The following is a 17,346-nucleotide window of genomic DNA, read 5'->3' on the forward strand; positions in this document are numbered from 1 at the left end:
CCGTGTCAGTTTGGCGCTGCGGTTCCCATCACGTTCTGAGCACCATGGAAAGACACACTCAACTAGACAGACACAGAAAAAGACTTGAAGTGGGGGCGAACGACACCTAGCACCGAAGACCGGAACCCTTGACAAAAACGAGGCGACGCCACTTCGAGTCTGAGAGCTGCTGCCACCGCAAACAAAGTTTGTGCAGGCATCTCTTTCCCTCACGCTAAAAACAGCCAGCAAAACGAATGGTGGGTTCGCGGTCGTTGCCACTGCAAACTTCCAAGGCAAGAAATCCGCTGTCAATAAAAATTTGCGAGCGGTCGAGGACGCACCTAAACGGGCGCAAACGTGAGGGGACAGATCTCAAATGAAGATGAGAGGGGAAAGCGCCAGTGACGCGGCAGACAGACGGGCAGACGTGAGGCCATGCACGCAAGTCGTTGCCGCGAACGCGAAGGGATGCGACACGGGGATCGTGAACTATCTAAACGGTCGCCGCACTGGAACCGTCTGTTCACAGAGCCAGCGCTGCCGATTGCCACCCATTGAACGAGAGGTGTCGACCAATAACACAGATGCTTTGCTGCCTTTCACCAGAAAATCGGTTTGCACGTCCCGGACGAGGGCATGGTTGAGGAGGCGGCCTCGATGGCAAGCTCAATGACGCGTCGATGTGAAGTTGAGGAGGACCTTCTTCTGCACCTCGTTCTGTGTTTTGATGAATACATGAACGGGAAAATTCCATTAAGAACGGTCACTGGGGAGGAAGAAACTCAAGAAAACTCGATGTTCTCGACCTGTGCCTGCTGAGTCACGGAGTGTCCCTACACCTCGAAACCCCACGGCAGCGCAAGAGCTTCATCGAATCATGGGCGACCTGCTTACCCTCCCTCATTACAACGAAGTCATTTGACACAGAGAGGTTGCGACAATTTGTAAAGTCCTTTCCCATCGCGACATAGCCGTCCTTGTCGTGAGGTGTGTCTCTCGCTGTGTTCTGTTGCCCGCCCCCGAAGAAAATTCGCGTGCATGCAGGGTCAAGGAGACACAGCGAAGTCTCGCTTCTAACATCGCCGAGACACGCAATAAAGTTAAGTATGGTGTTCCTGTTCACTTGAACCGTGAGACGAATGAAGTGTGAATGCATCTGTGTATCTAAAATCCCGGAGTGGCATTCAAAACTAGACACAAACAATGAAAAGAAGATCCTCTCCTAGATGCAAAGGGTCTTCCACGCCTGTTGTGGGTGCGGACCGCTTGTTCAAACGCGACTCTTAGCGTTTAGATATACTTCGGAAGGATCTTGTGCATTTGCTAGCGGTCAACATCTAGTTAGAAAGGTAGAAGCAGGATGGAAATTTAGGATGTTGCACGCTACAACTGCCTGCTAGCTGCGTCCTTAGGATCAGAGACCAAAAGAGTTCACCAATGGTACTAGGAAATAGAAGATCGCGTCGCACATCCTAGTGCCAACCTATCAATATCGCCTTTGCTCCAGGTTGTGCGCAACTGTCACAAACAAAGCAATTTGCTTCCCATTACAATGGGAGAAACGGGGGTCGTGGCAAAATGGATAGAGGCCATCAACATTTCGCACCCGCCACGTCCCGCTCTCTCTGCGTGTTTTGGATCACCCCTCGACGCGTGCTAGTACCCAATCTAGCAAAGCAGCATGCACAAGCTTCGGCAAAATCTTACCTCACTCCGTCTTTACTGGAAGAGCTCTCAAAGCCCACTGTGGAGTCCGTTACCCCATGGGTTACTGGCGACTGCTGGCCGTGCAGCACGCAAATAGTCTTTGTGCAACTGCAGAAATTGAGTGCAACAGTTCTGGGACTCGCGCGCTCCAGACTGAATTGGGGACGGTCTCTGTTTTTTAAAACTATGAGCACGCAGAACTCTTGTGTGTGCAAATGCAGGCAATGAGGGAGCCCCTTCAGCGCTCTGATATGATGGATCACGCCATATGAGTTTCCTACGGCCAGTGGCGGGCGCTCACGCTCGGACCATACATGTAGCTGCTTTGTTTCCACGTGGCATGCTTTGTCAGAAGACTTACTGATTTCTGTTATACGTTAGCAAATGAGGAAACCACTGCTGACTATATGGTGCGGCACTTTCAGCAAGGCCGTTTCCGCGCACCTAACCAATTGCTTGTACGTCTCTCGACTCCTTCATAGGCAGTCCTTACATGTTCTCGGTGGAAATGCTATATGGGGGCGGCTTCGAACGTCAATTCTACGCTTAGTAAATTTCGCTGAAAAGCAGCCGTTGCGGATAACCCAGATTGAAGGTAAGAAATTTCCGTGTTAAGCAAGCGTGTTCCGCGCCCAGAAAGCCGGTGAAGTTTTGCACCAACAAACACTGGGTCACGCTACCGGTATTTTGCTTCTTTGAGCTAGCACCAAAACACCGAACTTTTTCTTTTGGCCCCCGGAGAATCCAGCAATGCATACAAAAGCAGTGGAGTATAGCTCGGTGATCTCTCCGGTTCAAGGTTCCAACACAACGAGGGCATAGTGGCATGTGCAGAAAGGAGCAAACAATGTGAGCAAACGAAGGAAAACAAACCCGGAATCCCTCTTACTCCAGGACACATCTTCCCTCCCGCACAAGCAAAAAATATTTCATCTACGAATTTCATGAGGCGACACATATCTGTCTTTCCACCTTTCTCAGTCGATGTTTGAGACAGTGCCATCGCATCTAGCTCAGACGTCCGCGGTTAAACGTCTCGACGACCCTGCTCTCCAGTGCGCAACTCCATTCTGCTTCGGTAAGAGTCCTGATGTATGCACCTACTGTAGCTTCAGTGCGACGACCCTCACAAACAGAACAGTCAGCGGATTCGGTCTGTTGCTTCGAAGGAGATGAGGTGACATCGACAGTCTTGTCACCCCTTAAATTCAAATGCGGCACCGGACTTTCCTGCCGTGATGCGCCTGTCTCAGTTCGGACCTCTATTTTCTCTGTTATCATCGTTATTGTTTTCTCCGCAATCTTCGTTATTGATTTCGTGTCAGAAATTCTTGCTACTGGCGCAACCAAGCCACTATCGACCTTATCTGGCTCCGAGTCAGCTTTCGCAACCCCTGCCGTCCGGATGGTGCCCTCAGACAGAGCCAAGTCTACACCCACTCTGGCTCTCTCCTTGCGTCCACGTCCTCTTTGTTGTTGCTGATCAGAGTCGCAGCTGGCTCCTCCTTCGTGATCTGGTCCGTCTTTACTTGGTGCAAAATCGGAAATGTTGTGTTTTGTGCCTCTGTATCGCCCGTCGCCCTTGGGTGATCCACCCCGCCCCCCGTCAGGCGACGCCTCAACTACTGCCGGCCTTGAGTTGATGGATCCGTCTGCAGACAATTCTGGACGCGTGAGAGGCTCCTCCGGCGCTGCAGGCGAAACAGCCCGAGAGCCATGCCTATCATCTGTACTGGCGAAAGCAGTCTGCTTTCCGTGTGAATCTTCTGGATTCTCTCCAATCATCTGCTTCTGGATTCCGACTGTAATCTGTTGCGCCGTGGGAACGGGTTCCAGGAACTCTGATGCCGCAGATGCGCTGATCTTTGGCGGTTCGCTCGACTCCTTCCCAAATTTAGCAGCCTCTCGCTTTCCTGCCTCCACACCGACTGCAATGCCAGCCGCTGTACCCGCAGCGATATCATGGGCCGTTGGCGTTGCAGCGTTCGAGTTGGAACCTCCCGCAACACCAGCAGTTGTTGCAGCCGCTACCGCAGATGCAGTTTTCGCTGCTGCCTGGATGGCAGCGTCCGTTGCCGCCAACATGGGTTGCGAATCACGATCACCGCCTTTCTCGTTCAGTCCCGTGCTGTCACCTCGACACCCCACGCCTGAAGTCACACGGAGGATACTCGGTATATGCGCAAGCGCGGATATGACGTTCATGAGCCACAACATCTGAAGGCGGATATCTCGACATCGCTGCAGCTGCTTTTCGGCAGATGTGCGATACACAATAGAAAGTGAAATCAAGTCTTCTTAGTGTGCTACTGCCGAAAGCGCTTGCTCATTGGTTGCAAGCGGCTTTGTATGAAAGATTTTGCACTTGCTTTTGTAGCTTGGTCTGAGGGTGTCTAGTGTACAAATCTTGACGCAACTCCGAGCAAACACTTGAGGATTTAGATTGCAAACGTGAGCAGTAACCACATCTGCGTAGCTGCCTTACTGTATCGAGCAATTGACTTTTGCAGATGGTGACTTCGGCGATCCATTGCCTTCGCGTATGCCTTGCTTTCTGCAGCCAAACGTTCTCGCGCCCGTCGACCGATCTCGTCATTCCTTCTAAAGCGTTCCTCTGGATCCATGGTAGGGGGTAACCGTACTTCTTCCTACGCATAATGACAGATAGGTCATGTCCAAGGGTTGATACTGATAATTGTCTCTGATAGAAGCCTCCCTTTGAGGCGAGCTTCCCTCAATTCGCTGTCCACCGACTGCAACCTAGTTCCCTCTGGATGCTCATACTAACTTTAATAGCAATCATGCGTCCATGCCTATTCGTTGAATGATCTCTCACACGGAAGTACCGTTGAGTGAAAGGTTCACATTTCACAAGGTCAACATAAGGCGTCTGTCACCACATGAGCAGCAGCAGATGCATGCATTCATCCACATCGTATGACTAACCGTCGAATGGCAAGGTCATCTTACGATGTGGAACACCTTATCAACCTGATAATACTCTTCAAATCGACCTTGCGAAAGATACCTTATCCGGGATCTGATAAGCTGCAGAAATGCCTGTGCTGGCTGTGGGTAAGTTTGATGTGGCTGCGAATGGATCTTTCCTTCTTACCGAAACCCTGCAAGTGGTATGAAGCGCTTACACACACGAACCATCACCCCAAGCATTGCCAGGTCGCGCCCCAGTTGTGGCTCAATAGCGCAACACTGGTTCGTATGCATCACCCACGTGGCATTGGTGCTTCAGCTTGAAACTCATTCACAGATGGGAAGTGTACCACCTGAAGGTCCTAACCGAAACCCAGAGAGCAAGTGAAAATACGGTTACCTCATCTTCCGGCAGCTCGTCAATAGTGCTAAGGCGCAACGCCTGCGGAGGGCGCCTCGACAACAGGATCGAAGCAGACTTCTGCTTAGAGGGTCGGGCTTTGTTCTTCCCATGCATTTGGTAAAAAGTAACACTTAAGAGAACACAGACAATCGGACGCCAAGGCGATAAGCTAATAAAAGCAAACCGGCTAGTGAAACACACACAAGAAATAGCTGTTTCCGTAGTCCTTAGGACATCAAACCAATCAAATGAACAACCCGCCTTATTGATCGGGTCTTTCCTTCCCCTGTAAAAAAATGCTGCCCGAAGTGAAGCCTGTCGGTAGGTCTGCTTCGAGTCAGCCACGTTCAAAATGGCGAATAAACGGATTTTCTCCTCACAGCGACGCACAGATCCGAGACGCATGTCGATCTAGCGAAGCTGATCACACAACCCTTTCGTCATACCCCTTGCGAACGAGAGGACGGTGCGCTTCCCACAATACACGATTGCGACAACTATCAATTAATTTGTCTCCCTTTGGCTCTCTCGTGTGAAATCCATCAATCAGCTAGGAGAGAAATCAACTCAGAAACGGTCAGCCCCTCCGCAGCCTGCTGTGGTGCTCTTGTGTGAGTGTGTCTGGCATTAAATGCCCGTAAGGACATCGCCACGTCAGTAGAAGGGATCCAGAAGTTCCCTCGACGTTCGCGACCAGCTTTCTCGCTGTTGAAGATTGTGATCACTACAGTCTCGCCCACATGGCGAGCGATTTTATGAATGCTAACCGTGGCCCGTCTTAGTCGGGGTCTCGAGCTTACGAAACAGGAGATAAGGTCTGGACAGCTTTGATGATCATGGGGAAAAGACGGTAATGGTTCCTGATGGGATGTCTCGCACACAGCTCGGTTGTATGCCAAAAATTGCTAGAATAGTGGCGCTGTATCTATTTCTGTTGAGGATGTCCACTCCGTCTGCGAGACACGCGCGTGCGGTTGGGGTTCAGCGGGCAGTACATGGGATCTTGTTGAGCACCGTAATATGCTTAATGGAAGGTGATCTGCTAGCGGCCGATTGAGTGATAGAGGAACGATTAAACGATTTGTCTATAATGCCGTGTTTTGTTCAGCGCAGAAGTAACTTTTGGCGCTTTCGGCCCTCGTCCAAGCCGGGCCGGCCGCCCTGGAGAATTTGGAATATTTTCTACCGAAGGAGCTACGCGAAAAGTCACCAAGTGGCCACCGTAGAAACTCTTCTTCCCTTCAGAATCTCGTAGAACCCAGTATATCGAGAAGCTGCTATAGGATGCTGGTTCGCGGACACAAATTCTATTTTGAGTCAATATTACAGGCGAGCTGCATACAGGCCGAGTTCTCAGGTACACTCAGTCCCTCCTTCGTGTAAGGCACAAAGCCGATTATGACTTCTTTTAAGGAACGGGAAACCGAGAAAGATTACGAATTGCTGAAAAGCTTCCCGAAGAAAGAATTTTGTCTCTTCGCATACACGTGTGTGGCTGAACAACAGTGATGTGTGAGCCCGGTTTTTTTATGCTCAGGTGTTTTGCTTGTGTAGATGAAGCGAAGAGTGGAAACAGGCGTTGGGCGGTAATCTGATAGAGTTTTTCTTTCTGCCCAGCACACTCTCTGCCGACTAGGATTGTTCACCGTAGTCTTCCCTGGCGAGGTCGCTCTCGTCTCAATCTCACGCGAAATCGGTAGCAGACAGCTCAGGCCGAAAACGGGCACCTTTTTGGAAACCTGTTTTCGGAGAATAGCAAACGTATTCGAAAGTCCTGAGGACCCGGCGCCCTGGAGAAGGCCGGGCAACGAACTCCGGTCCATTGCCTTTCCTTTTTCTGTACCGTAGCCCTCTTCCAGAAACATGCCGTATACAAATTCACAGTGACTCAAGCTTCTTCACCTGACTTTATTAAACGGCTTGTGCTGTTCTTGGCAAATGTCCCGTGAATTTTTTTCCTGGGCTTGTCCTTGGACATCTGTCTAGAAGGATCCCACATTACCGCTAGTACCTTTGTTATATCAATGCACGGTGTTGAGATGCTCCTATTTCCACAACAGTTACCATCTTAACTGCGTTCCAATGACACAAGGGAACTTGGATCCGGAAAAAAAGACATTCAAGATCTAAACTAGTGTTCCAACTCGTTGTATATACCACCCAAAACAGGTAGTTTGTCCACACCACGACATCTCATTTTCTAATGTGTAAAAGGTAGTCTAGCTTCAGCTGCTATCTGATTGGTATCCCATGGCTCGCAACCTATAGTATGATTCTTACTAACGGGAGCACAGTTGCTGCCCGTGCCTGTGTCGCGTGACGTACAGATGAACAGTGTCGTTCCGAACATGGCGTCGGTGGCGATCGAACCGAAACAGATTGCCGATATAGGCATTGCTTCCATTGTAATCCACCCCACGGTCGCAGTCAGCCATTACACGGCATGAAAGCCACAAAAACCAAGATGCATAGAGACGTAGGAGCCGGCGCCGTCTGCCGCTATCGCTGTGTCTGCAAAGCAGAGATATCCGGCACCGGAGATGACTTGTGTGAAAGTCTCGTTGCATAAGGTAAAAAAGCAGGAAGAGCCCAATTACCACTGCCGCTACCACAGTTTTGTTCGTCGACTTCAGATCACCACGCCGTGCCACAGGCGTCGCTGCCAAAGGACCATACTGCCTCAAGGACAACGGTTGCCAGTTGGCGGGCGTACGGCACCAGCTCCAAGCCTAAATAAATCTGAAAAAATATCACGGGAAACGAGGCACGCTGGTTTCCATGAGATGTAGCGGAAAGTACTTTTTAAAAGACATTCTTGTATGCACAAGCTCCGGTGGCGATTTTCTCAGCGCTCGAATGCGAAGTCTCGCTTCAGTGTGGTTTGCATGCAGTCCAGCTGGGCTGTCTGGGCGGTCTTCACTCCCTACAAAAGACAGCACGCCAACCCATACTGCCTGAAGCGTCTGCTTTGACTAGGCATCTTCAAATTTTGTAATGTGTGTGGTCTGGAAGTTCACTTGTTCATCTGCCTGAAATGTCTACTCTTTATGTGCGATCAGTTCGCGGTTGGCTGATAGTTGCAATGACTAGCGTCACACACATCTAGCGTAGTGATAACTTGCCCAGCTGTGGTTTTCTGTCATTTTGTTCAGGCAGCCCATAACATTCTGCTTCTGCGTATCCTGGTCTTCCTCGTAGAAGCTGTGTTACCCACTCGTCTACTTCCAGGTAGCTTTGGTTCCGTGCACTCCGGGCCAGTCCGCTTCTTCCAACTCACGTCTCCTCGGTGTGCACCCTGTTTCGGCAGTTGCCGGCCAGCATCACAGGCTCACAAAAACACCTGAAACCAGGTCTATTCTCTCTCTTTCGTCGCAGCAGAGCCAGCTCCGAACTTTCATGGGAGTTCTGTTAGAAGCAGGCGTTTTTCTGCCGCATGCAGTGTGTGACCAAAAAGTTCGTTTCGTCGTTGGTCGCAGAGAGGCACCGAGATGCTGATATATCTACCACACTTTACTGACTGTACCCCGTTCTTCCGATGAGGTGATACGATCAACGCTTCAACGCCTGAGATTCGCATCTTTCCATGTCCCCAAAGTTACATTCTTTGATTTATTGTATTCTGTACTCTTGGATTTACGGCCCCGCGGGCGTCGGTCGCCAACCAGTTGAGCCTTGGTGTCTCGAAAAGTCGTACCTTCCTTTGGAGAAAAGAGCTATGAACCCTCATATCTCTTACTGTGTCACTTTTATCATGTCCTAGACCGTGTCGCCGCGCCTCTCCTATTGCCAGGAGCAGATACTCCTGGAGCCGATTTTCACCAGCTGGTGTGTCTCTCCACGCTCCCCTCCTCTTCACCAAGCGTATGCTCTCTTTTTCGCTGATTCTCAGCCCTCTTTTCCCTGCGTGTCAGATGCCCCCATGCCTGACCCTTCTCTGTGCAGCATGGCTTCCGCCGAGGCAACACTGTCTGGGGCTTCGCCGTCTCGCACGAGGGCGGGTGCATTTCCGTCCTTCTCTTGGGAGAACTACACAGACTCTGCCGGGTCCGGACAGTGCCGCGCTGAAATCAGTCGTCCTCCGGACAGTTCCGGAACCGGCATTGGCCACCTGGAATATACGGCTCATAAGCCGCCGCCTCCCCTGACAGAGGCAGAGCTGCGCTACTACGCCGCTCTCCCTCCGGTGTATCTACAGCCGCCCATCTACTCGTGGACGTCGTCTGCTCGAGCTCGAACGAGTCCCCAGCCTTTCATTCAGCAGCGGGTTCTCTTCGATGAAGTTCACCGGAAAATTATCCACCAGCGAATTGGTTGTCCCCCATCTGCGTTGCCTGGGACGCTTGGGACTCAGCTCGGGAAACTGGAGCTGCAGGCGTCTCCGCTGTCGACGGGTTCAGACCCGGATCTTCAGGCCCTCTCTGGCCAGACGTTATCCTTTCATCGCTCCACAGCGCAGTCTCCCGCCTCTGCTCTCGGGGGGGCTCACACACCACAGCTCCATGGAAATGGGTCGTGCTCTTTCCTTCTCTGTGTCGACACCCGAGAGAAACAGCGAAGCCGAGGACACAAACAAAGCGCCTCAGCTTCCGGCTCGTCGAAAGACGAAGAAGGCAAAGACGTTGTCATTTCGTTCAACAAAGGGCTCGCGTCGATTCTCCGTTTTTCACCTTGTGGTCGGTATCTTCTCTACGTTGCTCCCCCGGCCCAGCCTTCTCTCCCCTCCTCTGGCTCAGGCTCTCCGCGTGTCCCGCCTTCGCCAAGAGGCGGAGGGGGGAGAGGCGAGGCCACTGGAGGCGCCGCGGCTTCGGCCTCGGAGGCAATGCCCGAAGGCGGAACGGCGACACTCCAAGAGGAGGTGGAAATTGGAATTGTCGACACCGTCGCGCCGCAGGCGGGGCCCGTTGTGCTTCTCCCAGTAGAAGGCACTGTAGGAGGCGAGAGGGGGAAGGACGGCGCACATGCAGGAGGCATTCTTCAAGCGTTCTGGCTCCCCTCTCTGGTCCCTGCTGAAACGGAGGCAAACATCTGTGTCATCACACGGCAAGGCGTCGAGATCTTCACGGTAAGTGGCGAAGGCGAAGAGACAGGTTGCGAGGAGAGGAAGAAAATGGTGACGGGGAGGAAAAGCGGGTGAGAGCAACAGCAGGCAGCGACATAAAAGGAAAGAGACATGAAGGAAAGAAGAGAAGCGCGGTAAAGAGAACAAGGGCGCAAGCACCAGAGAAAAGGAAGCAACGGCGAAGGAAGAGGAACGGGAGAAAAATTCGAAGAAGAGAAAAGATTATGAGTGCCCTGAACAACTACGTCCAGTCTCAAACGCCCCTAGCCCTTTCTTGTTAGAGGGGGTTGTTTCTGCTTCCTGTAGTAAACGAAACGCGGACTCTTTGTCTCCGCTACAGAACGCAGATCACAAGAAAGGTGTTAACCACAGATAACGGTCGGCCACGTCTGCTGGCACCAAGTGCTGTGAAGGTGCACACATGCGGGTGTACCACGGATTGCGTGGATTGCTTTGGTGGCCGCAGAGGGTTGATTCTGTGACGGAAGAATGCCGTGTTTTCTTCCTGTAATCTGTATGGTTTGCAGGGACCGTTGAATCTTATTTCCATTTGCACTTTTTGCTGTTGTGTTTTCGTTTCTCTCTCCACCTACCTTTCCCGTCTTGAGCTTTCCTTCGGGGAGGCCCCTTCTCCGCCCGCTTTTCTTGTCTGTTCGTCATGGGTTTGCACGCTGTGCGCGGTTTTCTTTTCTTTCACTGTTTTCCAGTTCGTTTTCGAGCCTCCTTCAGTCCGTCAAGTCCGGCGGCTTCCCCAGCCTTGCAATCTTGCCTGGGCGGTTCTGTGTCCCTTCCCGAGCACTCCTTCAACCACCATGTCCTCACGTGCGCCTTCTGTCTTCTCCCGGTCACCTTCGACCGCTAGTCGGGCGCGGGGTCCAACGCGGCCGTCCGTCCTCGCGGCCGGCGAACGCCGACCGGCCGTCGCCGGTGCATTCGTCCTCGCGGTGGCCGCACGGGCGCTTCAGCCTTTCCTCCTCAAGTGGAATGAAAATGGAGTTCCAGGCGTGGTGAGGAAACGGAAAACACAGATGCAACCGATTTATGAAACTGAGGAGACAGCGAGCGTTTCTTCTTACGTCCCATGAAGGGAAAGAGTCACAGCACTGACGTCTCCTCCGCTTTCACCCGCAGAGAGCATCTCTTTGTATCTTGTCATTCCCTCTTCTTTCTTAGCCGCTGCCTGTCCATTGTTCCGGTCGAATACAACCAGATCTACTTCTCGACGTGTGTGCCAGCAGAGGACTCACTCCCCAGTTTTTCTCGAATCAGAGATAGGGGCTCGACAGGCGTATCTACGGACCTCGAGTGTGCACGCACACGGTGTGTACACCCTCACACAGATGCGCAGGCGGGTGAGTAACGGGCATCTTTGATTGGCTTCGTTTTGTGGGCGCCTTTTGTGCAGACCCTCGCCAAGCTTCCAAAGATTGAACTGAATCTACCTCAATGGCAAACGCTTCAGCAACAAGAAGTTCACTTCCTTCTTGTCTACGGTGTTGTCTACTGTATCCACGTCGACCAAGCAGCTGGGCGTATTTCGATGAGGACTCTGACGGGTCATCTGCAGCCCGACATCGTATTGGATTGCCTCCAGCCTGGTAAAAAGAAATCCAATCCTCGGCGCACAACAACCCTTCGATGAGGATACGCCAGAAACTTTCGACGGCTAGATAGAAGCCTATGCTGCTGAATATATCCGCATAAGTTTCCCAGCATGCGGTAGCTTATCATCTGTATGTATATATGTTGTATGTGGTGCGACTTTCATTTTTCCGTTCGATAGCATCACATCGCGTTTGCATGCGTTCGACTCTGTCTTTCTCGTGTTTGCCCTCGTGCATCGGTGCTTCGTCGCTTGGTTCTGTCACTGCCTTCTCTCGCTCGGCTCTCTGTGTCTCCTTCGTCAGCCCGTCTGTCTCTGAGTTGTCTGCGCTTCCCAGGTCCGATGGAGGTTTCTGTAGTGGACGACTTGATTCTCGTGCATCACCAGCGCCTGCGGTCGACTCTGATTTACGACATTTACGACTACCCCGCTCTTCCGACAGCTCCGTTCTCGGTCTCTCTCTCTTCGTCTCTCTCGTCTGCCGCCGCCGCGAAGACAGTTCGCGCCGTGACGCCGCTGGTGCACCACAGCGTGGCCGGGACTCGGCCGTCTCCGTCCTTCGAGGAGTCGGCAGGGAGAGACGAAGACGAGGCAGGGCGAAGCGCCAGCCTGTCAAAGCGGAGCGTTTCTCAGCAACTCGACGATGTCGAGTTGCAAACTGTCGACTTTGGTAAGCAGGGGAAATCCTAGTTTGTCTCGAGGTCCAATCCCCTGCCGCCCCAATCGCTATGTGCTCGCCAGGCTGCGTCTTCTGCACTTTGCGTCGCCTGACGTGCTTCTGAGGGCCCGGAGCTCGCGCTCATTTTAAACTGTAGTTTAATTGGAAGCTCAAAGACGGAATCTGTCTTAAGCGCCAGGTAGTTCTCGACTCTGAATCCATGAGCGTGAACATTGTAGTTCTGGTGAATATAATTACACGATTTTAAATGGTAATGTGTGTTTTTTGCGTCTGCCGGGGCACCTATTCTCGGCGGTTCTGCCTATAAGCTTTGCGGACCACGTGCCGTTCGCCGGCTTCCTGGCGCTGCACGCATGCACGCGTCACTCCTTCGCTAACCCGGTGTCTAGTCTCCCGTCACCTCCGGCCCGCCTCTCGTTCATCTTTCACGCTGCAAACCGGTTCCTTTGTGTATCGCAGTTTGTCTCGCCGTCAGACACTATCTAACTACAATGTGGTAATAACAATACATGGTCTAGCTGTGATCTTGGGGGACGGCCTGATGCGCATGCGCGTTGATCTGGGGGGACGGCCTGCTGCCCATGCGCGTTGTTCGCCGAGGCGTCCACGCCTCCAGAGAAAGAAAAGAGCGCTCACTCCTCTCGTTTCGGCGCTGTTTGACACGGAGCTCTCGGGGGCCGTGCGTTTGCAGGGTTTTCTGGCGTGCCTCTCCGTTCTCGACTTTTCTGCTTTCGCCTTTGTCCCTGGTTCCTGCCTCTCCAGATACCGCGCGTTTTGTCGGAGGCGAATTCGTCATGGACGAAGAGGGAGGACACATGTACATCTTGGCGCTTAACCATGATGTACTTATGCATCTGCTGCTGCTTGAGCGGCAGTCTCTGGTCAGTTCAACTTCCGCCCCTCTTTTTCGCTTTTCCATGTGTTTTCTCGCTTGTCTTTTCCTTCTCTACCCGAGTCTATCGACCCCGTCCTCGTTCCGATTGTCACCAGTTCTTTTCGCCTCCAGGCCTCACATGCCGTTCGTCGCCCCTCCTGTACCCCTTTCTCCGTCTCGACCGTTCACGCCCATGCTACAGACACCTGACCTTTTTCTTTGCTCTCTTCTCTTTTTCTGGTGGCTGTCCCGGCTACGCATTGCCGACCGTCTGTCTCTCTTTTTTTTCCGAAGCGCCTTCTTTGGCGTTCGTCCGTCTCCTTGTCCAGTCAGCTAGGGAATTGGACAGAGGTTTTGAGGAAAGCGTGCCACCGTGCTGAGGAAACACACGAGCTGCGTTCTTTCCACGGGCAATTGCTCGCGCCTAGCGGCCCTATCGTGGAATACATGAGACGCACAGTGTTTCTTGGAAATGGAGAATCCTCTGGAGGCCGCGCGGCATCGCACGGTGGGATCCCGCCGTTCGGTCCTGTCTCTGTCCTGTGCATGTGTCTTCCTGGTTTCGTCTTTGCCTTCATTTTTTCCATTTCGCTGCCGGTTGACCGGCCGAAACGGCGCATCAGGCCACAACTTCTTCTCTCGTCGCTCAGACCTTCTCTCGACCCTGCTGTTCTTGTTCCTCGTCGATCATGTTTCCTCTCTCCACTCGGCCCTAGCCGCCTTCCTTCTGACGTGTCTCTTCTCTGTTATCTGTCTTATCTGTCTCTCCAGTCGTTCGCGCTCCAAGTGATGCAGCAGCGCAGCGGGTGCCGGCGGCACGTCCTTCGCCTCCTCCAGCACGCTTTGCGGCTGCGCACGCCACTCTCGGATTTGTCACCCGTCCTCATGCTCGTCAATCAGCGCTATAGGTCTGCAGTGGAATCCGTCCCTGACGAGTTTCTTCTCACCGGCAAAAGGCGAGACCCGAACGAGCCAGACGCGGATGGGACGAGCAAGGAGAGGGGCTCAGGGTTGCGAGCCGGAGGGAAAGAAGAGGCGGGCAAAAGCCCGAAAGACGCCGGTCATAGCGACCGCGCAAGACTCGTGGGGAGTGGCGAGGTCAAGGCGAAGGCCCAGGCGGCGGAGCATGCAAAGACAGGGGCGACAGAGAACCGGGGAAGAAAACAGGAGGAAGAAGGGAGAACCCGAGTCGCCTTCGAGCGGCTGATTGCCTGGGTCGGGGATGCAACGATTGTCACGGAGAGAGACGTCGTCCTGTCTGCTTTCTATCCGTACGTTGTCGAGGTGAGAAGAAGCGAAGAAACAAAAGAGAGAGGAGAGAAGGGAGGGACAAAGAGGGCGGGGAACGGAAGGAGACAGAGACCCGGACAGGACGAAGAAAGCAAACAGTGCAGAGGACAGCCGGAACACAGAGAGAAATGGGGAGTATATATGGAGTCGGAGATCCATCGGGAAGCAACGGGCAGCGTACGCCAAGCACAGGGGCCACACAAGGTCAGTCTCACGACGACTTCGTGGGCTCGGCACAGCAACGCAAATGGGAGCAAGCGGATTCGTAGCACGCTCAAAGGCACCGTCTAGGCGGCGGGCGAGAACAGAGACACCCTGGAGACGAGTGGGGTGGAGACGCCAGCTCTGAGTCGAATCACAAATCTTGTTTAACTTCCGGGTTCATTCCTTGTGCCCGGGTATTCTACCTCTTGCTTTCTTCACGTTCTTTGCCGTCTTCCTGTATCTCGCGTGGTGTCCTGGTCTTTCCTGTCTTCTGTCTTCCGCCTGCCGGTTTTGCTTCGTTTTCAGACCCTGGACCTACCCCCCGGCCAGCTTTTGCTGGAAGCTGCGTTCGACCTTCCCCCGGGAACCGCCTCGTCTCTGTCGTCTTCTCTCTGCCGCAAAATCCCGTCGCATTCTCTTCCCGCTTCTCCTCTCGCTGCGCCGTGCGGCTGCCCGGGCCAATTCTGTGGGGCGATCACTCGAAGCCCGGCGGGGAAGGACGGCGTGGGGTGGCGCAGAGGTGACCCCCGCAGCGGGTCGTGGGAGTCCGAAGGCCCTTCGGCGTCTCCGCCTCCGACCGCGGTCGGAGGCGAGGGAGGGACAGAAGTCTCAGGCGACGGGTCTGGCTTTTTCGGCGGCGGGCAGCTCTCCAGCTACTCGAGTGAAATCCCGTATGTCTTGAGCGCAGCTCTCGAGTACATGCGCTTGCTCCTCGGTCAGCAGGTTCTTCCTCATCGAGTGCTTCAAACCTTTATTTTTGATGCCTGCGTTTTCTACAAGAGAGGTAGGAAAAGTACACGAAGCAGTAGCGCATAGCTCTCAAACCTTGTTTTCCTGATCACGGCGGCGGCCGCCTTTCGAAGGTCGAGCTGTGCAGGCGACACAGATTTTTGATGCATTGCCGCGGTGGATGCTCCCCGCAAGGAGGCGGCTATCGAGGTTGCCCGCCAAGTGGCAGCCGTATGTGCGTCAACGCGAGAGGGCTCCTCGCAGTCCTCGACCTTCCTTTCTCTCCTTGTGATCCTGCCTTGGCCTCTGGACCTTCGCATCTCTTTATACAGGGGACATTCTTCGGCAACTTCTGCAATACCACGTTCTTTTGGACTCGCCAGGAATGCTGAAACGCCTGTACATCGTGTGGCAGCAGCTACGCATGCGCCGCCGGTGTCTCGCGAGTGCGATAGACGAACGATGGACGAGGCAAACGTGCCTAGACATGGCACTCCGTCAGCGAGACTGGGGAACGATTGTCGAGATTCTCATTGAGCTCAAGCAGGTGCGTTAGTCGTGTGTCTCTCTGTTTCGCTGCGCATGTCTAGGCTTTCCTTCTCTCCGTGCGTCAGTTCTTTCCTTTTCTCGTTCTCCGCCGTGCTCTCAGCTGCGGAATGCATTTCTATGCAGTTTCTGCAGGTCTCGGCCGCTCACGCTGCCGGAAACACTTCTAAGCGTTTGTTTCACCGCGCATTCGAACCAGGTTTTGGATGTGTGTGTAGTTACCTCTTTCTGGCGCTTCGTACCTCGCCTCCCCAGCTGTCTCCCCCTCTTTTCTCCCTTTTTTCCTCTCCTGGATTCGATTTTCCTTCCCCTTCACGGCCTCCGTCTTCATATCCTGCCTCGCTCTCTGCCGCCTCCTGCGTCACCGTTGGGGGCACTTCATCTCGCGCTCCTTGCCCTCATTCCCCCTGGGCGTCTTTTCTTACGTCTCTTCTCTCGTGTCGGCTTGCCTCGCTCTTCACTCTCTTCTCCCTCTCTTTTCTCCCGCCTTTCCCATCGTCGGGCCTTCTGTCTGTCTCTCGCTGCTTCTCGCTCTCTGCAGTACACGCGAGTTGTTCCTCTCCTGCAGCGCTACGCCGTCAGCTACTATCCTCTCCGAGATTTCCTTCGGGCGGTGGCAGCCGATGTCGAGGCACAAGAATCTCAGCCGGGATTACTTCAGCATATCTTAGCTTGTGTTCGCGCGTGGGTGAATGAGGCGACTGTCTCCGCGTCTGGCCTCGCTCTTCCTAACCTCACGGACTGCAGTCTGTGGCTGCCGCACGACCTGACAGCTGCGGCGGCGCCCAAGCAGTTGCCTGCGTTGCTTCACGAGTTCTCTGAAAAACAGTTGTCGAATTCGTCCGTGGACACAGCTGAGCTTTCCAGAAGGGACAGTGCGGCCAGCAGGGGCGACGAGAGGGATGACGAGCCGGGAGAGGCCGGAGCCCAGCGGCAGACGCTGGAGAGCGAGGGAGAGGCTGCGGCGGAGGAAGCGAAGAAGAGAGAGCCGGTGGAAGAAAGAAAGGCGAACGGAGGCGTAGATAGAAGAGACGCTACGGGGAAGGACGAAAAGAGAAGCGGAGGCCATAGAGTGAGGCTTGACGGCGAGGCAGGGAACGGAAACTCGGAAGCCGGATCAGAGGAAGAAGAGAGAAGGCGACAAGAGTTAGAAGCACACGTTGTGGACTGGGAAGAAATCGGAGAAATCAGCGCCGCGTTAGTGGAAGAGAGTGAAATCAGTGACTCAGAACAAAGTGCGGACACGATGTTTAGCTTTGAGGCGCATCATCACCTCGTCGTTGCATCTCTTGGAGAGTCCCACTTGGATGAGGCGAGGACAACACACTTTTCTGCGTAA

At 53.5% G+C, this 17,346-nt stretch overlaps 2 protein-coding genes across 2 annotated transcripts; one reads left to right on the plus strand and one right to left on the minus strand.

Moving 5' to 3' along the window:
- Positions 1-2,697: 2,697 nt before the first annotated feature.
- On the minus strand, positions 2,698-3,906 carry NCLIV_054350 (hypothetical protein; the record flags this gene model as incomplete). The annotated part of the gene is made up of 1 exon (XM_003884987.1): positions 2,698-3,906. The coding sequence occupies one exon, from the start codon at positions 3,904-3,906 to the stop codon at positions 2,698-2,700; it is 1,209 nt and encodes a 402-aa protein (XP_003885036.1).
- A 5,036-nt stretch (positions 3,907-8,942) lies between these two features.
- Positions 8,943-17,346, plus strand: NCLIV_054360 (conserved hypothetical protein; the record flags this gene model as incomplete). Its single annotated transcript, XM_003884988.1, has 9 exons — positions 8,943-10,085; positions 10,790-11,089; positions 11,488-11,680; positions 12,023-12,355; positions 13,127-13,245; positions 14,010-14,522; positions 15,039-15,516; positions 15,794-16,008; positions 16,549-17,346. 9 exons carry the CDS (start codon positions 8,943-8,945, stop codon positions 17,344-17,346), a joined length of 4,092 nt encoding a protein of 1,363 aa, XP_003885037.1.

This window comes from Neospora caninum, chromosome XI, assembly GCF_000208865.1.
Source record: "Neospora caninum Liverpool complete genome, chromosome XI".
NCBI classification, from domain to species: domain Eukaryota; phylum Apicomplexa; class Conoidasida; order Eucoccidiorida; family Sarcocystidae; genus Neospora; species Neospora caninum.